Raw genomic sequence first — 27,113 nt, 5'->3', positions numbered from 1 at the left:
GCTGCCCATAACATTTCATTCCTCCCTTAGTACTTCAGCATTATGGACATGATTGTGAATGAGTCTCTCTCTCTCTCTCTCTCTCTCTCTCTGTCTCTCTCTCTCTCTCTCTCTCTATCTCTCCCTTGCTTTATATTTGCTAGGCTAAAAATAGACCCCCATTATCCACAACTCTCGCTAGAGTGTGTCAGCAATCAGTATAGCAGGCATGCTGTGCAGAAATTACAATACTTGCTTCTCTCTCTCTCTCTCTCTCTCTCTCTCTCTCTCTCTCTCCCTCTGTCACTCACACACAAACATGCACACACCTCCCCTCACAAAGCTCTGCCCTCTGGTGAAACAATAGTGGCTAATTTTTGGGACAGGTAGAGAGGAGAGGCTTTTATCTGAGAATCATGTCTGATCTGGTGGTCTGTGCTCTGCTGGGGGTGGGTGGGCGGTGGAGTCGTTGCCTGTGCTCTGCATATCTTACAGTTTGACATCTGACTCTTATTAAAGGGTTAAAATCTCAGCTTGTGTCCCTATGCTCCATCTGCTCAGTTTCAGTCACTGCGTTCATGTCACTCACTCCAGCATCTCAATTTCCAACCTTTCTCTCCCATTAGATTAAATCAGACTGCACATTTAAGACTGATATGTAAATGAGCTCTGTTCTGATTCGCAGCACTGCATTGGGACTCCTTCAAGGGCTGCAGGGTCCTGGGTGGGATCCACTCCTCGGGTCACTGTCTGTAAGGAGTGTTATGTGTTCTCCCTGTGTCTGTGTGGGTTCATCATCATCATCTTCACCATCTTTTCCACTTTATCCATCAGGGTCGCAGTGGCAACAGGGCGAGCAAAGAAGCCCAGACATCTCTGTCCCCCACAACTTCCACCAGCTCCTCCTGGGGGATCCCCAGGCATTCCCAGGCCAGCCGGGAGATATAATCCCTCCAGCGTGTCCTGGGTCTACCCCAGGGCCTCCTTCCAGTTGGTGCCTGGTATACCTCCAGTGGGAGGCGTCCAGGAGGCATCCCTATCAGATGCCTGAACCACCTTAACTGACTCCTCTCAACACGAAGGAGCAGTGACTCTACTCCGAGCTCCTCCTTAATCACTGAGCTCCTCATCCGATCACAGAAAGTACGCCCAGCAACCCGTCAGAGAAAGCTCATTTCGGCCGCATGTATCCGCAATCTCATTCTTTCGGTCATTACCCAGAGCTCATGACCATAGGTGAGAGTGGGGACATAGACTGACCGGTAAATTCAGAGCTTTGCTTTATGGTTCGACTCTCTCTTCACCACGACGGTCCGGTACAGTGCACCTAACCTACGGTGAACAGGTGAACCTATCCTCGTGAACAAGACCCTGAAATACTTGAACTCCTTCACTCGGGGCAGGTTCTTACCCCTTACCTGAAGAGACCATGGCATCTGTTTCCGGGAGATAACCATGGCCTCAGACTTGGAGGTGCTGATCCACATACCAACAGCTTCACACTCGGTTGCAAACTGCTCAAATGAATGCTGGAGGCCTCCATGCGAAGAAGCCAGAAGAACAACATCATCCACAAAGAGCAGAGATGCCACCTCCCGAGCCCCATGACGGGAGCCTTCCTGTCCCAGGCTATGCCTCGCCACCCTGTTCATGAACATCAGGAACAGGAGTGGAGACAAGCCTAAGCCCTGACGGAGTCCAATGCCCACATTGAAACAAGCTTGATTTACTGCTGAGGATGCAAACGCAACTCAAACTCTGAGAGTACAAGGACAGTACGGCTCGCTGGAGCGACCCCGGCACCCCATACTCCCGGGGCACCTCCCACAGAATCTCATGCTACAAAGCATGTGTAGAGTGGAGTAGCAAACTCCCATGCCCCGTAGTTCTCTGTGTGGGTTTCCTCTCACAATCGAAGCACACATCATGGTAGGAGGAATGACCACAGGTGAAACTGCCCACAGGTGTGTGGGTGTGGGTGTGGGTGTAGGTGTGAGTGTGAGTGACTGAGTGAGTGTGTGAAACTGGTGAATATACAGAAATTCCAGCAGTGACCCACACCTCCATCAAGAACACAGGAGAGGAACCAGGTTTCAGGAGACACACTTGTTTATAAACATGTTGGTGGCAGAGGGGGACACGCAGGATGAGGTGAGGCCAAAGAAACCTATCTGTCTGGTGTCTCTGTTTGATCTGGAGATCCACGCTGCTGCACTGGGGCTGTTTCACAGTCAATAAACCACTGGACTTGTGTTGCAAAAAGATCCCTAACCCTGGTTCCTTCACCCTCACTGCCACCAAACACAATCAACACTCTGAACACACACACACTAGGACAGGGAACATGCACAGTAGCCATGCAGCATCAGCAAGATATTTTTCACCAGAAAGTACAATACTAGCCTTTGCCTGGGATTTGTCATCTGGCCCTTGGATTCTGCAGTGAATGTGAAGTGATTATCAGCTCTGGTCATAAGGGCTTCATCAGCCTGCATGTTTTTATCAGAGCCCCCACCGAGAAGGGCCAGTGAAGGTCCCGTGGGAAGACGGTAATTAACGTGTTATTTCCATCTTCCGATTGTAATTCCATAAAAGAACGGGGTCTGTTTCCCTCAGGCCACTGTTGACATTGCATTCCAAGCTGCTCGGCACCCCGTTACTCTCCTGTATATACACACCTCGACTAAAAAGAAAACCCTGTTACTAATTCATCTACATAAAGGAGTACAGTAGTGCCTCAGGGCAGGAACAAATGAGAGCAGTTAGCAATGAAAATCCCCCCACCCTTCGTCTGCGTCCCCATCCTCTACGGCTCTGTTAACTTGTCACTTGTCATTGCCAAAAATACAAGGAACCATATGCCATGCTGTTTTGTGGGAACAACCCCCCACCCCCGTCTGTTAGCGAATGGCAGTACTCCGCTACAAAGGCCCCATCCCTCCAGCAAAGTGATGGGCGGCACGGATGAAAGCGTCACCTGCTTCTCTCTGCTTGTTTGAATCCACGATTTGTCGTCTGCGATCAGAGAGAATCCTGGAGCTCGCTTTCATTTCGTGCATAATGCAGGAGCACTACGCTAACACTGTGACGGCGGGAAACACCGGCAGCCCTTCGCTAGCAGCTGTAGCACCTCGACTAGCATCAGAGACTGTCTGCAACGAGACGAGGAGAACCTCTTTCATCTGACGCAGAGTTAGAAGTCGATTCACAAATAAATCACAAAATAAATCTGAGTCAAACACAACTGCATTTCCTGGAGCTAACACCTCACACAGAGACTTCATCAACAGCAGAACCTGAACACACAGGACCTCAGAAACACACACTCAAAGCAACATCTGCAACATCTGTAAGGTCTATCAAGTCCAAGTCCTGTAACAATATTGTATTGGGTCTATATATAAATTAACTGTAACATTCCATTTAGAGGGACTTTTGTCACTTTATGGTAATGATTGATTGATAAATGTCCCTTTATTCATCTAAAAATAACATATTTAATACTAGACTTAACTTACCGTTATACATTACACACAAATTATTATATTTTCAATATCATTATGTTAGTGACACAAAATGGTCTTGAATAACAATAATATTGTTTATCATAATTATTTATCGACCTCTGAAAATAACTGTAGTGACAGGGTTATGGTGGCATTTTGCAGAATTCAGCACTTCCAGCCATGGTTCAGAGAGAGCAATCTCACAGTGAGAGAAACTCTCTCTCTCTCTCTCTCTCTCTCTCCTGCTCCTCCCCCTCTGCCTCAGCAGTAATGTGTGTTAATGGTGCTGTGGAACATGGCGATGGGCTCTGGCTGACGCTGCTCTGGCGTCTGGAGGAGTGCGTACATATGTACGGGAAGCCTCATAAACCACGGAAACGAGCGCCGTCTGTGGCAGCTGCTACTTAATCTGATTAGCTCTCATTCAGTCTGGAGAGAGCTGTCTAATGCCTGCAGTTTGGGCCGGGCCCAGCTGTGCTCACATTACAGAACCTGCACCATATGGACCCGGCTCTCTCTCCGTATGCTCGCTAATCGCTGAGCGCTGAGCACTGGGAATCTCGTCTCCTCTGGCTGCCTCCTGTCTTCTGTGCGTGGATGCAGCTTATTGCTGCTGGACCTGTGTGTTCTCATTGTCAGGAAAAAAAATACAGGAGGAAGGTTCAGCCCCCCCCAAAAAACATCCATCCATTCATCCATTATCTGTAAACGCTTATCCAATTTAGGGTCGCGGGGGGTCCAGAGCCTACCTGGAATCATTGGGCGCAAGGCGGGAATACACCCTGGAGGGGGCGCCAGTCCTTCACAGGGCAACACAAACACACACACACACATTCACTCACACACTCACACCTACGGACACTTTCGAGTCGCCAATCCACCTGCAACGTGTGTTTTTGGACTGTGGGAGGAAATCGGAGCACCCGGAGGAAACCCACGCGGACACAGGGAGAACACACCAACTCCTCACAGACAGTCACCCGGAGCGGGAATCCCAAAAAACATTTAGGATTAAAACTGTAAGATCAGACTCACCCCCTCCTACCTTCATAAATAATTATAGCCTTCTCATGTGACTCTCAGACAACGGGAGTGGAAAGGGTTAACAAGAAAGTTAAAGTGCTGTGTTTTAGAGTGAGGTTAAGGAAGGTTAAGGTTATTTCTCAGTGAGTGAAATTGTGAGAGCAAAACTGACCCTTCACACCTCCACAGTTCTCTCTGTCCCTAATCACAGAGGTCTGCATTTAATCTGATGGGGGCCTCATCGTCAAATTGCTCCACTGAATGAACAGGGTCTAACCTGAACTTATAACTGAGACAGTGTCCTGAACCAGTAGGTTTGACAACTCTAGACAGAGTCAGGCGCCAGCTCCATGTGATCTGATTGGGTGCGATGGTTCAGAATAGGGGTGTAAATTTCCTTTCAGTGTTGGGGGAAAATAAACAGTAAAATTTCTCAAGAGCAATTCCTGAGGGGGGTGCCAAAGTAAGGATAATTTAATGCTACAGGCAGTGTATTCAACCATTAATACCAGAAATGGCCTGGATCTCATCTAACCCTCATGAAAACCCTCATTAAAACAATCTCTGTATGAATTCATTCTGTAGTAAAGTGTCTAAATATCTTCAGAAACAAGCTCAAAAAACATTAGTAAGCAATTTCACAGAAAATATAAATATATAATACAGAATATAAGTTAAAATACATGGACCTGGAGACTTACAATGGTTATTGGGCTGGACAAGTAGCCCAGCGGGTAGAGTTTTTCACTACAGAATTAAAGGGATCCAAGGTCATAGGATTCCGATCTCAAGGGCTTTACAGACTGGTTTTAATCCATGAGATTTTTCAATGCTGTGTTTCTGGAGAAGCACTGAGTCTTGACTCAAGCAGAGGAGACGTGCCATAGGGTCCCTTCACTGCTCCAGGTTTTTGTCCTGACTTTTCTGGAGTGTGTTTCAGATGCAGTGTTTTCGAGGTCAGTCACTGCTCCAGGTTTTAGTGTCAGAGACAGAAGCGGACTGAGGAGCTCAGGAGAATTGTCAGGGAGAGTCTCACCCCTCTGCTGCTCATTAGTGTCAGGGTGGTGTGAGGAGAAGATCACGGGAAGCGGACACACTCGCTACAACACAGATGATTTATTTAAACGAAAACACGACAAACGAACTAAACGAGAAACACGAGATAACATTAACGAACAGGAAACAGGGCAAGCTAGATGATCAAACATTTCAAAACACAAACGGAGTAGGGGGTCACGAAAAGGTGTAAGAGAACGAACGGGGAACGAGGAATCAGAAACGAGAAACACTAAGAAGAATCATGAGCATGAAACAAACAAAGAAAACAAGCAAACAGACAAAATCAAAATGACCGATAACAGGAAGTGAGGGAAGAGGGCTTAAATACATGAACTTAACAAGAAACAGCTGAAACGGATAACAAGGGAAACGATGAGGAGGCGGAACAAAGGCGGAGCTAGAGTGAACATAAACAAAGCCATGTGAGGAGAGGGAAAACAACGAACAGAGCACATGGAAGAGGAAAAACAAAGCAGAAAGTGTCAAGATGTGACAGACGCCCCCCCCAAGACACGCAACTCCCGGAGCGTGAAAAACGAGACTCTCCAGGAGCTGGCGCAGGAGGGGGCCAGAAGAACCAAAAACAGGAAACCAAAAGATTCAAGACAAGATAGGAAATGGAGATGGGAACAAGGGACTAGACTTAAACGGACACTTGACAGAACTAGAGAGAAGAGACGGAGAATAGGCAGGAGAAAACACACGTGACTGGACCTTGGGCTGAACACTGAACGGGGACTGAGACAAAACAGGAGCAGATACACGTGACTGGACAGAGGACTGAAGAGGACTAACAGGGAATTTGACATGAGACTGGACAAAGGGTTTAACTGGAAACTGGACTTGAGGTAAGGGAACAGGGACCATGACATTAACAGGAACTGACACAAACACGGTGACAGGGACCGGAATAGAAACAAAAACAGACAAAGGCACAGGGACAAGAAGAGAAACAGGAACCAAGACAGGGATAGACATGGGAACAAATACAACTGGTGGGTGGTAACCAGAACTGGCATGTGTCTGTGGGACTGTCCAAGGTGCCAGCCTGGGTACAGTTCTGGGTATTGGCCTCGAAGTCCTTGGGGCCGGAGCCACAGTCACAGGCTTAGAAGCGGCCGGAGCCACAGTCACAGGCTTAGAAGCGGCCGGAGCCACAGTCACTGGCTTAGAAGCGGCCGGAGCCACAGTCACTGGCCTAGAAGCGGCCGGAGCCACAGTCTCGGAGATAGGAGCAGCTGAGGGAGCCGTACTCACGGAGACTGGAGACCCTGCGACGACGTCCAAGGAGGCAGGCTGAACTGCGACGACGTCCACGGAAGCAGACGGAACTGCGACGACGTCATCCACGGAGGCAGACGGAAGTGCGACGACGTCATCCACGGAGGCAGACGGGACTGCGACGACGTCATCCACGGAGGCAGACGGAACTGCGACGACGTCGTCCACGGAGGCAGACGGAACTGCGACGACGTCGTCCACGGAGGCAGACGGAACTGCGACGACGTCGTCCATGGAGTCAGGAGGATATGCGACGACGTCCATGGAGGCAGAGGAATCTGCGACGTCGTCCACGGAAACAGAGGAGGCGGGCGTCGCTCTCATGAAGATAGGAGAGGCGCGCGTCGCCCTCAAGGAGAGCTCCAGGCGTGCCATGAGGCCTGTAAGCTTCTCCTGAATGTCAGGAGTGGACGCAGAGCGGTGCTTGGGAACTGGGGTCCTAGCGACGACGTCCACGGAGGCAGAAGAATCTGCGACGTTGTCCATGGAGACAGGCGCGGCCGGAGGCGCCGCGCTGAGGAAGACAGGCGCGGCCGTAGGCACCGCGCTCAGGGAGACAGACGCGGCCGTAGGCACCGCGCTCAGGGAGACAGGCGCGGCCGGAGGTGCCGCGCGCACGAAGACAGGTGCTACCGGAGGTGCAGCTCTTACAGGAACCGGAGCGGCCGTAGATGCCGCTTTTACGGAAGCAGGAGTTGAAACGCCCAGCGAGGCAGGTGCTCGTGCTGCTCGCCGAGCACGAGTTGGGGATTTAGCGGGTTTGGGCGCACTCTCGAGGGACTTCTCTGACCGTAGTTCCCCCGGAGATGCGCCTCTGTTAGCCTCATCTCCCATGTCCTGTGAACTGAGGCTAACAGCCCTAGTATATAACGCCCCCCCAAAAATCTCCCCGGACCTGAGGGGGTAATTATCTGGAGCTGGGTCTTCAGCCTGCCTTCTCCTCCGGCTCCGCCGACTCCCGCCGGAGGAATCACTCGACTCCCGAATCGAGTCCTCTGTTCGGGAGAAATGAACCGCACCGGAGCTGAGCTGCAGCCGTTGACTCCACTCCGCGGCCGCTCTTAAAGCCTCCTCCACGGGATCTTTGCGGAACGGAGTCCGGCGAATTACACCTCTCCAAAAAGAGAAGTCCGTGCTAGCTGTGTCCTTGTGTTGATCGGTCATTCTGTCAGGGTGGTGTGAGGAGAAGATCACGGGAAGCGGACACACTCGCTACAACACAGATGATTTATTTAAACGAAAACACGACAAACGAACTTAACGAGAAACACGAGATAACATTAACGAACAGGAAACAGGGCAAGCTAGATGATCAAACATTTCAAAACACAAACGGAGTAGGGGGTCACGAAAAGGTGTAAGAGAACGAACGGGGAACGAGGAATCAGAAACGAGAAACACTAAGAAGAATCATGAGCATGAAACAAACAAAGAAAACAAGCAAACAGACAAAATCAAAATGACCGATAACAGGAAGTGAGGGAAGAGGGCTTAAATACATGAACTTAACAAGAAACAGCTGAAACGGATAACAAGGGAAACGATGAGGAGGCGGAACAAAGGCGGAGCTAGAGTGAACATAAACAAAGCCATGTGAGGAGAGGGAAAACAACGAACAGAGCACATGGAAGAGGAAAAACAAAGCAGAAAGTGTCAAGATGTGACAATTAGAATATATTATACACACTGGAGAGCTTGAAAAGGAAAAGGAAATGCTGAGTCTGAAAAGAGTACTAAATTAGCAGCAGATGGAGAAAATGTTTATTTCGGTTTACCTTTTTATTTCAACTCCAAAGGCATCCTGTTTCTTCAGTTTCTCAGGAATGAAACTTACCGACAAGGGTTAGCTCCTGTTTCAGATCTGATCTTAAAACACTCTCTTTCATTTACACATCTCTCTCATTCTCCATCGCTCTCATTCTCTCTACGTTTCTCTATCTGTCTCTGCTTCTCTGTTTTTGATCTCCCCTTCTTTCATTCTCTCTCTCTCTCTCTCTCTCTCTCTCTCTCTCTCGCTCTTTCTGTCTCTCTCTCAGGTCTTCTGAGTTTTCATGGAGGTACTGATACTTTGGACAATCAGGACAATCTAAGACACTCCATGCAGTCCATGGCCTGTACAGTGCTGTGCCTTGTGACCAGACGGCAGTGAAGTGGCTTCTTTGTGACATACCTCACTACTGACTTTCTAGAAGCTCACGGCTGCTGCAGCCTGATACAGGCCAGACCTGTATGCTGTTTTTCTAGACTGTATTGTCCAGGGACTACTGCTGTTCAGCTGCAGAAGGGGCATGGTAATGCTGCCCAAAACAGGTGACCTCTGCTGTTTGAAGAATCGGTGTCTGGTTTTACTTCTCAGAACTGACTGTAAGACACTGACTAAAGCTTTAGCCAATCATGTGAAGAGATGCATCTGTTATTGATGATGATCAGACTTTTTGTGTCATAAACCAGTCTATTTTTGATAAACTCTTTCTAATCAGAGATCTACTCCCTCATGTCGAGTTAGGAGGGATGGACAAGGGCTCTCATGTGGGCATGGCATTTCTCTGATATATCAAACTTATACTTTTGTGTTTAGTTTATTAAATATAAATGGACGGTTTTCAAGGCCTTTTCCTGTGACTCAAGGTATATGGTAGGGCTGCGGGCTCTCAGGGCTGGGAAATGGCTGTGTAGAATCTCAGTCTAGCAACCTAGAGCCAGAGAGGTAAAACTGACTTCGTATGCAAATGGCATTAGAGTTTTTGTGAAATCTGATGAGGACATTGCCTGGGTGACTGAGTATCTTGATAAATTCCGAATGGCCACTTCACGCCAAATACATGGAGTAAATGTTCGGCTATGCTGTTGGGCCAGTGGATGGATCGGGCCCCACCTCTGCTTCCCCAGCAATGCTTCTGGAGCTCAGAAGGATTAAAAATACTTTGAATTTACTTTGGGACCAGCTTCTATATGCAAAGGAACCGGGATGGTCTGGATGCTCTGGTAGTGGGTCCTTTCCCAGTTGTCATTCCTGGGAAGAGTGCTTTTGGTTAACAATCTTGCAGTATCAATGCTGTGCCACCTCCTGACTCTTCTGGACCCCACCAGCAGCACTGGTACAGCATATACAGAAAGGTAATTAACCATATACCTTTATAGACTTTTTCTGGAATGGGTACCACCCGTCCACTGTGCTGCACTTGCCTCTGGATGAAGGAGACCAAGGGCTGGTCCATGTTGCACAGCTCAGAGGTCCCATGTATCCAGTTTGGACTGGAGATGCTCAGGACATTTGGGGTTCTTAGTTACGATAAACTGCTGTTTTAATTGTCACAGGGTGCTGTGCAGCGTGTGATTCTGCCGGGGTTTTACAGGTCTCTGCTCCAGACTTGGAGTTTGTTTAAAGTCATCAGGGAAGATGAGGCTCATTGTGAGAACTTCCTGCTGGGACAGGGCAAACTAGCGATGTGGAAGTCTTTAAGGCTGCGTTCAAAGGGGAAAGACACCGATGTGGTGAAACTGTTCCAGACTCTGGTAGATACTTTCCATTCTCCATTCTCCATCTCCCTTTCTCTGCCTTTCCCTATCAGCCTCTATCTCTCTTTTGTCCCCCTCCCCTCTCTCTCGCTCTCTCTCTGTCCAAGGCTTTGATGGTAATTAATCTTGAAAAGGACATTTTTAGTAAAGGCTTTCAGTGATATTTACTTCAGTGTGTTAGACAGGCAGCATGCCCCCCATCCCCTGTGTCAGTGGCTGCTGTACATCCCTTAATAATCCTATAGCTAACATGCTGAAGATGTAGCATGTATAGTTCGCCTACCCCACACTTCTTATTCTACAGAAACTAATTGAAGTCCAGTTAGAACCTATTTCTGGATCAGAAATATCTGGAGCCATGTGCCTGTGACACTCCGCAGCAGCTCTGACAGATCCTGGGATTGCTGACGCAGCATGAAGGTCATCCACACAACAGGGGGCAGTATCTCTGTTTCAGACTCCCTGTGGAGACACTCTCTATGTCCTTCTGCTTCCATGCAGGCGCCATGAACCCCTACCCTCAATCCCACCTGAGGTCAGAAAAACACTTTCACCAAAGCACAAACACCAGACACCTGCGCCAGTGACCACGTCACAGATAGAACTGCGACTCCTGTGCGGACCCAGAGACAGAGTGAGATTCCAACACAGAGTGAGATCACAGCTCTGAGTTTCTGTACTTTACACTTTTCAAAAGACAGACACCCCCTGCACCCTCAGCTAAAACCGAAGGCTGTGATTAATTCTGGCACTTTTGGAAATGTCCTGCCCCCTTTGAAGCAGTTAAGATTTTTATTGGTTCTGTGACTGGTTGAGGTAGGTCCCACCCCCTCACATGACACAGATCAGAGAACCGGGCTCGTACCACAGAGGACCTGGTTTGGTCTCCTGGACGTCCCTCCACATTCACGGCTGAGGGGCCCCTGAGCAAAATCCAGAGAAAGCTGGTTTTGTCACATTCGGGGAAGTGAACAAACAGCGCCGTCTCATCCCTCAACATCCATGGCTGATGGGGCCCTCAAGCAAGACACCTGAACCCCAACTGCTCCCTGTGTGTGTGTTCAATCCCCCTTGTGATAGTACTAGTGTGTGTGTGTGTGTGTGTAATGATAATAAATTGTGCATATTGTTGTTGGATGCAGTGTCCAGGGTTAGTTTTCCACAAAACTGCTGCAGATGGGGAGCCCTTAGTGTGGGGTGGGTAAAGGGTGGTATTCCCCTGTGCATGCAGTGTTAGTGTCACACAGGTTAACATTAGTAGAGTAAAGAGAACACCTGGAGATTGATATGATGATTTATCCTGTCGTAAACACAGGCTCTTGTAAACGCAGGTTTTCGACAGCGTGCTAGACACCTGACTGTGGGACGTGAATGCATCTGACGCTGCATGAACGCAGAAGTAGGGGTGCAGTGTTAAGTAAATTTGAAGTTTGTGTGGAGAAGAGGGGAGACGAGCAGAGGAGACGGTGTTTGCTGTGACAGAAGTGAGATCTGGGCTCTGATGTCTTTGTTATTTTTTCTCATCTTTATCCCACCACATGAAGAACACGCCTGTTCCAGTCTCACACCTGCAGCATCACCCCATCACTCTCATCTACCACAGTCTCTCTCTCTCTCTCTCTCTCTCTCTCTCTCTCTCTCTCTCTCACACGCACACACACACTCACTCGCTCTTTCTCCTTTTCTCTCACTCTCTCTCTCTCTCTCACACACACACACACTCACTCGCTCTTTCTCCTTTTCTCTCACTCTCTCTCTCTCTCTCACACACACACACACTCACTCGCTCTTTCTCCTTTTCTCTCACTCTCTCCCTCTATCTGTCTCTCTCTCTCTGGTTGTCACAGTAACCATTTCACCTTCTCTTTCCAGTCACACATAATGAGGTGAGTGTATCGAGGACAGGGGGGGGGGTGTGAGGCGGAACAGTACACATTGAGAGGAATGTTTATATTAAAGTCTGAAGTCTGTGCATTTCATTCTGCCCCCCTCCCCAAACCCCACCTCCAGCAAGATATAAATGTCTTTTTTCAGCGTACATACCTCACAACAGGCAACAAGAATAAAGTTATGTAAAAGAAAGAGAGAGGAGAGAGAGCCTGAGTGACAGAATGAGGTGAGAGAGAGAGCGGTTTAAAGAGAGAGCACAGACTGTTATATATATAAACGTGTTTTTGTAAATGTTGCCAAAACTCCCATTTTATAGTTATTACCTTTATTCGCTACTGTTGTTGTTGTTTTGTTTCTTGTTGTAATGCTTTGGCAATATTGTTCTTATTACAGCCATGCCAATAAAGCTATTTGAATCTGAATCTGAGAGGTTAAGAGAGAGTGAGACAGAGAGAGAGAGATAGGAGTGATTTTCATTGTAGAAACTCATCCGAGAGCTGAGTACTCCACCTACACTTCCTCCCAAACACCCCCAACATCAGCCCCCATCTGTCTGCCCCCACTCCTCGCTGGCTATTTTCTAACAGCCGTCTGCCTCCACACAAAGCAGCGCTGCTTCTCTCGCACCCTCTCTGTGCAGCTGTCTTTCTCACAGATTCACTAAACACAGACCATCTTTAACAGACAATCACTGTGCAGTCCAGTAGTAACAACAACAACCACAACCCACATTAAATCTGAGAGAAAGGCAGTGTCCCGACTATGTGGTGTATTTACCTTAACATTTCAGCATCATAATCATTGTGAGCTGTAACAGTGAGTATAGAGCCTCTGTCGTTGCTACTCCAGGCTCAGCACTGCAAAAAAGGCACTATGTAACTTTTGGAGGAGGGTTGGATGATGCTGATTTCAGAACAGTGCTGTAGGAGAGAATTACATTCTGAGGATGTTCCCTGTGTGGAGTTTGTAACAGCGAGGGGATCTTTAGAGCTTTGGTCTGAGGACCGCTCTCTCCGCGCTGAGCACTCAGGAGCTAATTTTCAGCCGCTGTGGCAGAAAGCCTCTCGATGCAGCAGCGTGTAATCAGTCTTCCTCATCAGCCCCTTCACGTCTCATCCTGAGCCCACAATGGCTCATTTGATGTAATCGTTGAATCAAGACAATATTTACAGTCTTCTCTGTCTCACAGCCAAGCGCAGGAGCGGCACGTAGATTTCCTCAGCATTTTCCCAGCCGCCGATTCTAGCGTCAGCTTAATTAATCACATCTGACGTTAATTACATAAAGTGTAGGAAGTCACAATCTCAAGTAGATCAAATTAGGCGCTACGCAGAGCCTAAAGTGTCTCGTTTTCTGCTCAGAGACAGTCCCAGACCTGTGGGAGAACGTTCACGTGACCCGGTCTCGGCCCGCTGCTGCTGAACGTGGCCTTAACTGTGGAAATCACCCACTCTCTTCTGTCTCACAACAAGACGCCTGTATGTCACGAGGCACAGAGACCTATTTCAGCTCAGATCGTTTCTCTAGAGCTGGGACATCCTCTGTTTAACTCTGCGTAGCCTGGCATCACCAAACAGGGTGACTTTACTCCATATGAGCTTGAGTTGCTTTAACACCAGGCGCAGAATGACCACCCCATTCTGACTGGATTACATTGTAATGTCCTCAGATCACCCACTACACCAGGGTGGGTCATAGTGTTACTCCATCCTCACATCTCCAATCTGACACAGGGAAACATTCTCTGAGCCCTGGGGGCCACAGCTGAGTTTGGTATGATGGTGATGGGAGTGGGCAGGGTTACTCCGCTCTGACTGATGAAAGTGGCCGGGGTTACCTTACTCTGAGGTTTGAGTGGGTGGGATTACTTCACTCTGAGGGAAAGATTGGGCGGGGTTGTTCTGCTCTGATGGTTGTGAGTGGGCAGGTCTAGTGAAGTGGGTCTGACGCAGGTCGGTCGTACAGATGATGAAGTGAAGCTACTGTGAGGTGAAGACCTTGTTGGTGTGTAGTTTGTAGTTTTTGCAGCTGCTACTCTTCCAGATCTTCTTTCCTGAACAATAACCCAGTGATAAACACAGCTGTGGACCGATACCATGCCAAACACTGCGGGTTAAATTGGCCAGGCACCGCGGGGTCTGTCAGGCCTGTGTTTTTGTGTGTGTCTAAATTACAGTGAATGATGCCGTGTTTAATTCGTGGCCCTGCGGCTGGCCCTGGGGGGGGGGGGGGGGGTATGCAATATTAAACAGCTCTAATTTTGTTTGAAAATCTCAAATAACGAAGCCTCCAGTCACCAGAGTGGGGCGGGTGGGAGAAGGGGGTGGGGCAGTGGTCCAGATGAATCCAGATGAATTCCGGCTGAATTGCTCATTGCAGCTGCCCAGGAATCTCCCTGAGGAAGCTCCAAATGCTTGGGAAAACCACTGTGGGATGTTTATAGAAAGATCAGATGGAGACAGCAGGAGGAGAAATGATGTCTCTATCAGTATCAGGAGTGTGTAAGGTTTAAGGTTTGGGTTTGTTTTAGGTTTGGGAGGGTTAGGGGTTAGGGTTTGAGTTTTAGGGATTAGGATTGGGAGAGTTAGGGTTTGAGTTTTAGGGTTGGGAGTGTTAGGGGTCAGGGTTTGAGTTTTAGGGTTTTAAGGTTGGGAGTGTTAGGGGCAGGGTTTGAGTTTTAGGGTTTAGGGTTGGGAGTGTTAGGGGCAGGATTTGAGTTTTAGGGTTTAGGGTTGGGAGTGTTAGGGGTCAGGGTTTGAGTTTTAGGGTTTTAAGGTTGGGAGTGTTAGGGGTCAGGGTTTGAGTTTTAGGGTTTTAAGGTTGGGAGTGTTAGGGGTCAGGGTTTGAGTTTTAGCGTTTTAAGGTTGGGAGTGTTACGAGTCAGGGTTTGAATTTTAGGGTTTTAAGGTTGGGAGTGTTAGGGGCAGGGTTTGAGTTTTAGGGTTTAGTGTTGGGAGTGTTAGGGGTCAGGGTTTGAGTTTTAGGCTTTTAGGGTTGGGAGTGTTAGGGGCAGGGTTTGAGTTTTAGGGTTTAGTGTTGGGAGTGTTAGGGGCAGGGTTTGAGTTTTAGGGTTTAGTGTTGGGAGTGTTAGAGGCAGGGTTTGAGTTTTAGGGTTTAGGGTTGGGAGTGTTAGGGGCAGGGTTTGAGTTTTAGGGTTTAGGGTTGGGAGTGTTAGGGGCAGGGTTTGAGTTTTAGGGTTTAGGGTTGGGAGTGTTAGGGGCAGGGTTTGAGTTTTAGGGTTTAGGGTTGGGAGTGTTAGGGGTCAGGGTTTGAGTTTTAGGGTTTTAAGGTTGGGAGTGTTAGGGGTCAGGGTTTGAGTTTTAGCGTTTAGTGTTGGGAGTGTTAGAGGCAGGGTTTGAGTTTTAGGGTTTAGGGTTGGGAGTGTTAGGGGCAGGGTTTGAGTTTTAGGGTTTAGGGTTGGGAGTGTTAGGGGCAGGGTTTGAGTTTTAGGGTTTAGGGTTGGGAGTGTTAGGGGCAGGGTTTGAGTTTTAGGGTTTAGGGTTGGGAGTGTTAGGGGCAGGGTTTGAGTTTTAGGGTTTAGGGTTGGGAGTGTTAGGGGCAGGGTTTGAGTTTTAGGGTTTAGGGTTGGGAGTGTTAGGGGCAGGGTTTGAGTTTTAGGGTTTAGGGTTGGGAGTGTTAGGGGCAGGGTTTGAGATTTAGGGTTTAGTGTTGGGAGTGTTAGGGGTCAGGGTTTGAGTTTTAGGGTTTTAAGGTTGGGAGTGTTAGGGGTCAGGGTTTGAGTTTTAGCGTTTTAAGGTTGGGAGTGTTAGGGGGCAGGGTTTGAGTTTTATGGTTTAGTGTTGGGAGTGTTAGGGGTCAGGGTTTGAGTTTTAGGGTTTAGGGTTGGGAGTGTTAGGGGTCAGGGTTTGAGTTTTAGGGTTTTAAGGTTGGGAGTGTTAGGGGGCAGGGTTTGAGTTTTAGGGTTTAGTGTTGGGAGTGTTAGGGGTCAGGGTTTGAGTTTTAGGGTTTAGTGTTGGGAGTGTTAGGGGTCAGGGTTTGAGTTTTAGGGTTTAGGGTTGGGAGTGTTAGGGGTCAGGGTTTGAGTTTTAGGGTTTTAAGGTTGGGAGTGTTAGGGGTCAGGGTTTGAATTTTAGGGTTTTTAGGGTGGGAGGATTGGGCCTTGAGTTTTAGGGGTGAGGGTTGGTGTTTGAGTTTAGGGGTAGGATTTGGGTTTAGGGTTGGAAGGCTTAGAGTTTAGGGGTTAGGGTTTGGGGTTTGCATTTATGGTTAGGGACTAGGGGTAGCTTTAGCCATTAGCAATAGCCATATGAATCTGGAATCTGTAATCTGGGGGTGAGCGTGGTGATGTGGGAGATGAGGAAAACTGGAAAATGGAAATGAGCAGTCACCAGTGTTCAGTTATGATGATTACAATGTTTATATTGGAGCTTGAAAGATATAGGGAGAGAGAGAGAGAGAGAGAGAGAGAGAGAGAGAGAGAGAGAGAGAGAGAGAGGGAGGGAAAATGTGTGTGAGAAAGAGATGAAAGAAGAGTCAATGCATGCAGTCTGGAGCACTCTCTCTCTCTTTCTCTCTCTCTCTCTCTCTCTCTCTCTCTCTCTCTCTCTCTCTCTCACTCTTTCTCTGTTGGTTTCATTCAGTGAGCGAGTGTGGACTGGAGTCTGAGTCTGAGCCTTTCATCTTTGACAACACCCTCTGGGGGAGCAGCGGGTTGGGGGTGATTGTGTTTGAGGGGGAGGGGGTGTGGGAGGGTGGTGGGGTAGGGTGCGTTGCATTGTGAGTGAAGTATTTCAAAGCCTCAGTGTTGAGGTCTGATAGTCATCGACTTCAGTCACTGTGCAGCTGGAGTAGAAACAAATTATTCCTGGTGCTGATGTACATCTCTCAGCCTTGGTCTGATTCTCCAGCTACGCTTCACTCTGCTCCTCACCAATCCTCTCTGCTCCACTCTGCTCCATTCCACTCCTCTCTGCTCCTCTCCTCTCTTCTCTGCTCCTCTCCTCTCCTGTTTGCTCCACTTTGCTCCTTCTCTGCTCAAATCTGCTCTTCTCTACATCCTCTTTTCTCTTTGCTCCTTCTTTTCTCTACTCTTCTCCTCTCCAGTCTGCCCAGTTTCTGCTCCAATCCACATCTCCCTGCTTGTTCTCCACTACTCTCTGCTCCCTCACCCCTCCTCTCTGCGCCCTCTGAGCTCCTCTGTGCTCCTTTATGCTCCCACTCCACTCCCTCTCCACTCCCCTGTGCTCCACTTTGCTCCACTCCGCTCCTCTCTGCTCCCTCTTTGCTCCTCTCTGTTCCAATCTGCTCCCTCTGTGCTCCTCTTTGCTCCTCTCTGGGTTTTGTTATTAAGGCCATGGGGCTTGGTTTGTGTTCCCTAAAGAACCCAGTTTTTTTTGTCAAGATGTTTGATTATGGGAAAGTTTTGTCTAGGTTCTCTAGAATCCTTAACTCACTTCTCCGATGTTCTTTCACCCTCTGGGGTCTGTGAACATAATCCTGCATCTGAATGGATGTGTACAGATGTAGTTCTGAATCACACTGTGAGCACACAGCACAGAAACATGAGTCAAACCCTCCCTAAATCTGTAGAGTCTGCTTAATTCACTCCATCATCACCTGACCCTACACCCCTCACATCTGGACTTATGAGGCTGTAAAGATGGGTCGTGAGTCGTGTGAGACAGACGGCGTCATGTGTCCATCTCTGTTCTGTGTGGAGCAATTGTATGTTTCACAGAGAGATGAAGAATTTATAACAGCTTTGTTGATTCATGGCGAATGATCTCTGTCCACAGCTTTGGGACAAACAGGGCTCTTCTAGAGAGAGCTGAGGCTGTTCTGAGCAGGGTTTACTGAGGGTTCTTGTGCATCACCTTTCAGCCTAAGTTTTCAAAAGTGCAGAGAGAAATGTTTCCATATTTCTTATTTCTAGGCAAACCTTTTAGATTCTTGGCATTTCAAACTGAATTTTTACACCTTCCAAAGTCCTCTGTTGTCCTGCATTGAAGTGATCAGTCACAGCAGAGCAGACACAGAGAAACACATGGACATCATAAAGCTAACAAACCCATTTTCTTTCTATTTGCTTTTAATCATAAAGGAAGCCTTGTGCAGAAGCAGTGGTCTGTGGAAGGACAGGGGTTTCCTCTCTGAGGGTCTAGGAACACTGCATCCACTGTGATTTCACTGACTGTGGAAATGAAGCAGAGGTTTTGGTTTAATATTAAACCCTGAATCTCTTTGATGTTCCCAGTATTTCATCGAGACATGTTACATTCCGACCCAGTGAATGTTATCAGCTTCGCAGGCTGAAGAGAGGAGGAGAAAGAAAAACGCTGCTGTCTTCTAAACGTTAGTGTAAACTCATGAATATTCATGAGGAAATTCTCTGAGGGATAGAGAGAGAGAGAGAGAGAGAGAGAGAGAGCAAGGGTTTGGGGGAGGTTGTGGGGGGGGGGGGGGGGGGGGGCTATCGTAGCTCCGCAGACGAGGCCGCATCAGCAGTTTAATGGTTTGAATCTAACAGGGGCCAATTAAAAGGCGGTGGATTGCTCAGGGTGGACTTCAATTCATTTGAGAGGAAATTGAGGTTGAAATTATGCATTGTTCAGCCACACGGAGCAGAACTGAGCAAACAGACGACTTTACCAACCAGAGAGAGAGTGAGAGAGAATAGAGGTAGAGAGATAGTAAGGGATAGAGAGAGAGAGGGAGTGTGTGTGTAGTTATAATATAATCATTTATAGTTGAGTAATAATTTTGAACCCAGAAGAGATAGAACCCAGAGGAACCGTCAGAATATTCTGAAGCTGGAGAGGTTGGCGTATTGTGGATCTCAGGAGGTTCTCGTCTGCGAGTCTGGAACTGAGGCATTCATGTTATTTGGGGCGGATCAAGAACCATATCTATGTTATATTCTTTAATTTTACAATGTTTGTGTTGTAGAACAGGAGAACCCACCAGAACTCTCACAGAAAAACAGCCAAGTGTCATTTATGCAAAGCACTGGACAGCACACCTCGAGGAGCTTTGTGTTAAATCAATGGTTCTCAAATGTTTCAATTATTCCCCACCTCAGACCAAAGGGAATATTAGTGCCCCACCTGTACCATATCGCCCCCAAAAAATAAAATACACATGCATGTTTACAATTTTAGAATTTATTTAAGTGACATCAACTTCTAAAGTCTCTAAATCAGTACTTTAACATTAGAACCCCAGATACAACATTAACATCAGTGTTCAGAAATACAGAAAATTGACCTAATTAAACTGTGATTCAGTTTCTCACTTTTCCATCTGTGCAAAAATGAGCAAAGGCAGGTGCAGGGTGTAGGAGTGAGTTTGATTTTGGTGAGCAACATTTTGTTGAGTCAAAATATTATATAGCTATAAGCTGATTTCTGTGTAGATAAGGCAGTAGATTCCTATGTAGATACTGCATTTATAACGATGTGGAACAGCATTTGATTAAATTTAACGTTAGAGACGCTGTGTCCCAAACAACACTCTATGGAACTGTACATACTCCACTACAGAGAGCACTGCTGAGGGGGGATATGTGTATTTTCATATTATTCAGAGCGGTGTGCAGTTTGGGACACGGCCAGAGGCTAACGTTAACTTGCTGCATGTTTAAAGCACTTTCTCACAACCTGAACACAGCTGATTTTAACGGTAACTAACTCTCAGATCCTCCTCTGTTTCACTAACAGTTGTGTACAAGCTGCTTTCATAACTGTAATTATCCGTCGTTGTTATCTGTTGTGCTCTCGTTACTGACTTCAAACCCAGAGCTGGTAAAAGCTAACTTTATAAACCAGTCTCAGACGAGATGAATGGGAGGCCAGTGAAGCTGATGATTGGAGCAGTTTTATATTTGAACAGGTGCCTTAACGAAGTCTGAAAGAAGACACACCTTCTCTGACGCGCAACCAAAACACATTAATCTCTGAGGTGCATTTTCAAAATAAAGGTTTGGGAAAAAAGCATATTTTGGCTCCAGGCAAGCTACATTTTTCTGGGGTCCCATCAAACGCTCTTTTATTGTGTCTAAGGGCTATTAATGATTCCATTGTGAGTGGGTGATTTTTACTGAGTAAGCTTTATAGGCAAAACAGAAAGGCATTAATAAAGACGGGCTCATTAATAAAGAAAAGCTCATTTCTTTAGATCCCATGTGCCCCACCTGTAATACCTACACAACCCAGTAGTGGTTTTACACTAGTACACACCCCACACTTTCGGAAATGCTGAGTTAAATGTGCAGGGGAATCAACACCACCCAGCCTCCTGTTTATACTCCAGTTTAGAGAATGATGGACTTTCCAGAACATGGTGTTTATTGAACCATGTTTTCAAACTGTTTATTCTGTGTTCAGTTTTAATCTTTATAGATTTATTATATTTTTAGATTAAACAATGACTGGAGCTGTGTGGACTGTTTAAATCATCTTTATTCCAGACTCCAGTTTAATGTTGGAGAGCTGCGTCTGAAATGAGGCGCTCTGACAAAAACAAATAAGGAAAAACTGATGTGTTAAATTTTTAACTAATTCATCAAAGGCAGCAAATTGTGCAGCAGGAAGCTGCTGGTGTAGCACAGAGGAGACATGCTTTATTCATGTTACACATGCATTTTAAATATGAACAGTTTACAAAGTTAAATGATTTATGATGATCTGGTGGAAACAGACCTCGCTGCTGAGGGACGAGCCAAGTCCGGGGCTGTGTGTGGGGTGGAAGGGTGGGGGGGTGATGCTCAACCATTCCGGTGTGGTCAGCTTCGAGGTCACGCAGGTCTTCTGACACTAATCAGCCCTGATTCCCTTCACTTCCCCAAGACACTGCCTGTCCTCTGGTGAATTTACCACTGATTATCTCCCTACACGCCTCGGGGACAAAGTTTAAACTCCACTGTTAAACTCCCGGAGTTCACTGCTTGTCGTTTGTGTGATTTTCACAGTAACACACTGCGCTAGGGGGGTGTTAGTGGGAGCGTTAGTGTCGGGGTAGGACTGTGCTATCACCGACTCAGAGCTGTGATAGAACTTCACACACACACACACACACACACACACACACACACACACACACACACACACACACACACAAACTACTATCCACCCAACCCCATGCCCAGGTAAGAGGAAACACCAGCCTCAAGGAGCAGGTAGGCCTTGCCCTTAAGCACGGGACGGTCTCACACTCTCTGGAACCCGAACACATGCCTGAAAGGATACAAACCAGGTTTTCTCAGCTGGTGGAGAGGGCACGGGGCACAAGGTGTTCCCCAGTTCCTGCATGACAGGAGTTTCACAGGTGTTCCTCAGATCCTGGGGATTTCAGCACATGAGTGTCCCTCTGGTACAATAAAAAAAAAAGTCACAAAGCAGCGTTACAAAATCCAGGTCAGAGCCCTGAAGGGGGCACCACTAAGGCAACAGGGGCAAGAAAACCTCCCTGAGAGCAAGAGGAAGAACCACTGAGAAGAACCTAGACTCAACACTAGAACCTGTCTGAGAGCAGTGTCCAGTTCAGAGAGCAGGATCCGGTTCTGAAAGCTGTGTCCGGTTCTAAGAATTCTGATCGGTTCGGAGAGCAGGATCGGGTTTTGAGAACAGTGTCCCGTTTTGATAGCAGTGTCCAGGTCTGAGAGCAGTTTCTGGTTCTGAGAGCAGTGTCTGGTTCTGAAAGTAGCGTCCGGTTCTGAGAGCTGCACACACAAACACCCACCCCCCTCCAACCCCAAACCCACCATTCTTGTTCTTACACAGCTGCATTTAAAGGAGGAGCGAAGCCCCCCAGGACCGCCGATCCTGTTCCTGTTTCTAACTGGGTCACTGCTTACAATAGCTGCAGAGACCACCCCACCACCCCCCTCCACCACTGTGTCTGAGTCCCCCATCACACTGCAACATCTCACAGCTGCAGGGGGCGCTCATGAATCACAGCACTTCAGTTCAATTTTATTATCTGTTTACTGTTTATTTTCAACATTCAGCTGTAATTTATTGTTTATATAGTAGGTTCTGTTTGTCTTGGACAGAGTGGGTTGGGTAGTAGGGTCTACTCGGGTTGGTTCCTACTGTTGGAGAATGGACTGAGCATGAGGGGTGTCTGACCCTGAGTGTTTTCACCACACTCATGAAGAAGACCCTCTATCTGATCTGGGTGAAGTTGTCGCAGTTCTGGCTTTTGACTGATGCTCCATCTACAGAGTGGTCTGAGTTTTTTGGCACTGACTCCTCCCCCAGAGGCTGCTGGTGGGCTGATTGAGAAATGGACAGGTGACCTTCAATGAAGGATGGTGCATGGGGCGATAGATGCAAACAGACATCGGGTGCACCTCGATCCCAGTGCTGACGAAGGCTGCCTGTTCTGCTCTGAGAGACTGTTTCCCATCTGTTTGTGCAGTGCACAAGGCTGAATGTTTATTTCAGTTGCTAACTGCGTGGTTCTTATCCCTCGGTGAAGTGTTTTCTCTCCAGCTGTTTATCTTTGAGCCAAAGCATTCTGTAAACCTGGAAACGTGCAGAAATTCCAAAAAATGAAGGCCTTTACTAGCCTTAATATTTTAAGTTCCTAAACTCAAATGTCAGAAGTATGCATACACATTTACTTAAGTGTCTACTACTTCATTTAATGTTTGATACAACTCAGAAAATGTACATTTCCGTTACTGTTAACAAATTACAGTGAAACCTTGACTTATGAGTGAATCAACTCACGGATTTCCCGAGATACGAGCCATTGCTTGGTCGATTTTAAGCTTTATGGTGCAAGCTTACTCCACCCGCCACTAGGTAGCCCAGTGAACATTCAGTCCACTTGGTTATCTTGCCGTGCAAGCATCTCTGTCGTATTGCTGTTTTATGTAACATTAAATTCGTAGCGTGTAAATTAATTTAAGCGAGAGAGCATGAAATGGAAAAACTCCCCCAACCTCCTCTGCAAACCTGCACCTCCGCCAGCACATTTGTCTGATCTTTAAGGTAAATACACTCCATAAAATCAGATAATTTCTTTACATTCTCATTCTTTGGTGTGTTCTCCCTGTGTCTGCGTGGGTTTCCTCCGGGTGACTGTCTGTGAGGAGTGTGGTGTGTTCTCCCTGTGTCTGTGTGGGTTTCCTCCGGGTGACTGTCTGTGAGGAGTGTGGTGTGTTCTCCCTGTGTCTGTGTGGGTTTCCTCCGGGTGACTGTCTGTGAGGAGTGTGGTGTGTTCTCCCTGTGTCCGTGTGGGTTTCCTCCGGGTGACTGTCAGTGAGGAGTGTGGTGTGTTCTCTCTGTGTCCATGTGGGTTTCCTCCGGGTGACTGTCTGTGAGGAGTGTGGTGTGTTCTCCCTGTGTCTGCGTGGGTTTCCTCCGGGTGACTGTCTGTGAGGAGTGTGGTGTGTTCTCCCTGTGTCTGTGTGGGTTTCCTCCGGGTGACTGTCTGTGAGGAGTGTGGTGTGTTCTCCCTGTGTCTGTGTGGGTTTCCTCCGGGTGACTGTCTGTGAGGAGTGTGGTGTGTTCTCCCTGTGTCCGTGTGGGTTTCCTCTGGGTGACTGTCTGTGAGGAGTGTGGTGTGTTCTCCCTGTGTCCATGTGGGTTTCCTCCGGGTGACTGTCTGTGAGGAGTGTGGTGTGTTCTCCCTGTGTCTGTGTGGGTTCCTCTGGGTGACTGTCTGTGAGGAGTGTGGTGTGTTCTCCCCGTGTCCATGTGGGTTTCCTCCGGGTGACTGTCTGTGAGGAGTGTGGTGTGTTCTCCCTGTGTCCATGTGGGTTTCCTCCGGGTGACTGTCTGTGAGGAGTGTGGTGTGTTCTCCCTGTGTCTGTGTGGGTTCCTCTGGGTGACTGTCTGTGAGGAGTGTGGTGTGTTCTCCCCGTGTCCATGTGGGTTTCCTCCGGGTGCTCTGGTTTCCTCCCATGTTCCAAAAATACACATTGGTAGGTGGACTGGTGACTCAAAAAGTGTCCGTAGGTGTGAGTGTGATCCTGCCTTGTGCCCAGTGATTCTGGAAATTGAGTTACAGAACGAGTCACAGAACAAATTAAACGTTACGTTAATCGTAAGTCAATGTATTACGTTAGTTTTAAGTATTTTAACTGAATATTGAATGTTGTCTAAACTTATTGTGTAACCTAACTAGGAATTAATTAATTAATTAGTTCTGTAACCCGGGCACCAGTCCATCACAGGGCACCACACACTCCACACCAATGGACCTTTTGCATGGCCAGTTCACCTTCTAGTGTTTGGAGTGTACACATCATTCTCCTCATCGAGGCAGTGATTCGATACGGGTCTCAAACTGAAATGAACACACGTTCCTGTCCACATGACATTCACTAAAAGAGTGAACCCCGATCATCTGCCATCTCAGCTGAAAACACGGGTTCTATGCTTGTGACTTCAGACATCATGACGCACACTTTCATAACATTTAAGGCCAGTTACATCTCTCATATAAAGCTATATTTACTTAGAACTACAAACAGGACTCTGCTAAATCAAAACGTTACTGTTTCACAAATTCAAAAAGAATAAATCCTTGAAGATAATTGAATTGTTAAATTGAGTGTAGGGGTGGGCGATATGGCTTTAATATAGCATTACGATATTTCAGGGTACTTGGCGATAACGATATTATTGGAGATATGACTAAACACTTTATGCTACTACTACTACTATAAAATAAATGTTATATTAACATTTAATATACGTTTTATTTTCACAAGTTAGAAACATTCGATCTGGTTAATTACTTTGAACGTTAGGGTTTACAGTGTACACAGCAAGGAGAAAAAATGTTTTAGTACTGATCCATTTTCTATCTGGTATAGTGAAGTAAGCCATGTGGATATACAGGAGGAATCGGGTGTTGGCCAAAGTGTGGTGGAAGTGAAGGTGGTATTTGAGATTAGAGCATACATATTGTAAACTGACTGGGCACTTGAAAGAGTTAGAAACCACTCGGGGCATCAGTGAAGTTCTATGCAGAGTTGAGGGAGATGATCGTTTGTTGTTGACTTTCTGAAGCTCTATCTTTTATCTTATTTCTTTTTAATGCAAATATGAGTTAATACATTGTTTTGTAATGCGTTTGTCTTTCTTTTCTCGTTATAATAAAGATATTTTCAAATCTCTCTCTCTCTCTCTCTCTCTCTCTTGCTCTGTCTTTCGCTCAGGATCAAGATATCACATCACATCCACAGGGGCCTTGTATATTCTGGATGTACAGTCTGAAGATGCGGTAAATATCTATCGCTGCACGACACGCCATCGCTACACAGGAGAGACCCGACAGAGCAACAGTGCACGGTTACTCTTATCAGGTACTGTTAGAAATGAGTGGGGCCCTTATGGGGCCACAGGGCCTGTTCAGAGCCAAATAAAAGCATTCAGATTTATAAAGCTTCATCTCCTAATATCTCAACATGCATTTGATCTATTGTTGTATCTCTCTCTCTCTCTCTCTCTCTCTCTCTCTCTCTCTCTCTCTCTCTCTCTCTCTCTCTCTTCTCTCTCTCTCTCTCTCTCTCTCTCTCTTTCTCTCTCTCTCTCTCTCTCTCTCTCTCTCTCTCTCTCTCTCTCTCTCTCTCTCTCTCGCTCTCCCTCCCCTTTCAGAGCCTGTGGACTCTGCCCCAGTGATTTTGGATGGCTTTGAGCAGAAGGAGATCATGGTGGGTCGACGTGTGGAGCTTCCCTGTAAAGCGTCAGGTCACCCGGGCCCACGGTATCGCTGGCTGAAGGACAACAGCCCGCTCGAATCAGACAGCCGCTTCCACCAGAGTGTGTCGGGCCTGGTGATTGAGGCGTCGCAGCCCGGCGACAGTGGAAATTACGTCTGCGAAGTGTGGAACAGCTTTGGGAATGCTAAAGTGGTGGGACGCTTGGTGGTCAAACGTGAGTGAGACTTTGAATCTTTATTTTAATAAAATAAAGGGCAGCACTTCACGAAGCAGGATAGCATGGTGCAGGTCCTGGGACGCAGCTCCAGGGGCCTAGGGTTGTAGGTGCTCCTGTTTCATCCCTTTTTTTCAGTCCAAAAATACATATAGGTAGGTGGATTGGCAACTCAAAAGTGTCCATAAGTGTGAGTGTGTGAATGAGTTTGTGTGTTGCCCTGCGAAGGACTTGCACCCCCTTTAGGGTGTGTTCTCACCTTGAACCCAGTGATTCTGGGTAGGATCTGGACCTACAATGATCCTGAACTGGATAAGTGGTTACAGACAATGTATGAATTAATTAATGTGAACAAGCCTCTGTGAAAAAGGAGACACTCCTGCACTGAAAAGAGGCGTCCCAAAGAGCAGCCACACGGCCTGATATGTGCCACATTTTGGCTCATACAGCTCCGTTAAAACACTGACATTGTGTGTCTGGATGTGTGCCAGCTATAATGAGCCGGGCTTAATTTGGGTTATGGCCATGTTGTGTGGATTGTAGCTGAATCAAAGCAGCCAGGGTCACTCTCAGTCAACGCCCTCAAGGCCAGCTATGGACCATAAGAGAACTGCAGATTTGCCACATCTGGGCCAAACATTCATTGCTCCCATGGAAAGATCTTTACTGAGTAACAAAAATGTGACATAAATGGTATTTAGTAATTTAGTACATTTTTATAAGACTGACTAGTAGCAGGGCTGCTGAATAATGAAGGGTGGAAAAGCCGCAGACTTTTGACACAATGACAGTTAAACAAATGCTGCTGCAAAAGAACAAATTGTGGGACATGAAGTGGACTAATATCCTCATTTGTTTGTCCTTCTGTTGTCCTCCAGAGCACTTAAAGGCGGTGGTCAGCCCTCGTAAGGTCCGAGGCAGTGTGGGCAGTCAGGTGTCTCTGTTCTGCAGCGTCACCGGGTCTGACGAGTACGACATCACCTGGTACAGGAACGGAGAGAGAATC

At 47.3% G+C, this 27,113-nt stretch overlaps 1 protein-coding gene across 1 annotated transcript in view; it reads left to right on the top strand.

Annotated features, from left to right (window-relative positions):
• The window catches only part of LOC136679153 (cell adhesion molecule DSCAM-like), a 90,786-nt gene that overhangs the window by 34,648 nt on the left and 29,025 nt on the right, over positions 1-27,113 (top strand). Inside the window, exons 4-6 of the mRNA XM_066657492.1 lie at positions 25,390-25,536; positions 25,829-26,107; positions 26,986-27,113. The exon at positions 26,986-27,113 is cut by the window's right edge and continues 148 nt beyond it. Coding sequence (XP_066513589.1) covers positions 25,390-25,536; positions 25,829-26,107; positions 26,986-27,113 — 554 coding nt within the window. The remainder of the gene's footprint in view (positions 1-25,389; positions 25,537-25,828; positions 26,108-26,985) is intronic.

The sequence above is a fragment of the Hoplias malabaricus genome, chromosome Y, assembly GCF_029633855.1.
Source record: "Hoplias malabaricus isolate fHopMal1 chromosome Y, fHopMal1.hap1, whole genome shotgun sequence".
Classification (NCBI taxonomy): Eukaryota; Metazoa; Chordata; class Actinopteri; order Characiformes; family Erythrinidae; genus Hoplias; species Hoplias malabaricus.
This window is presented reverse-complemented; position numbering and strand designations above follow the sequence as displayed.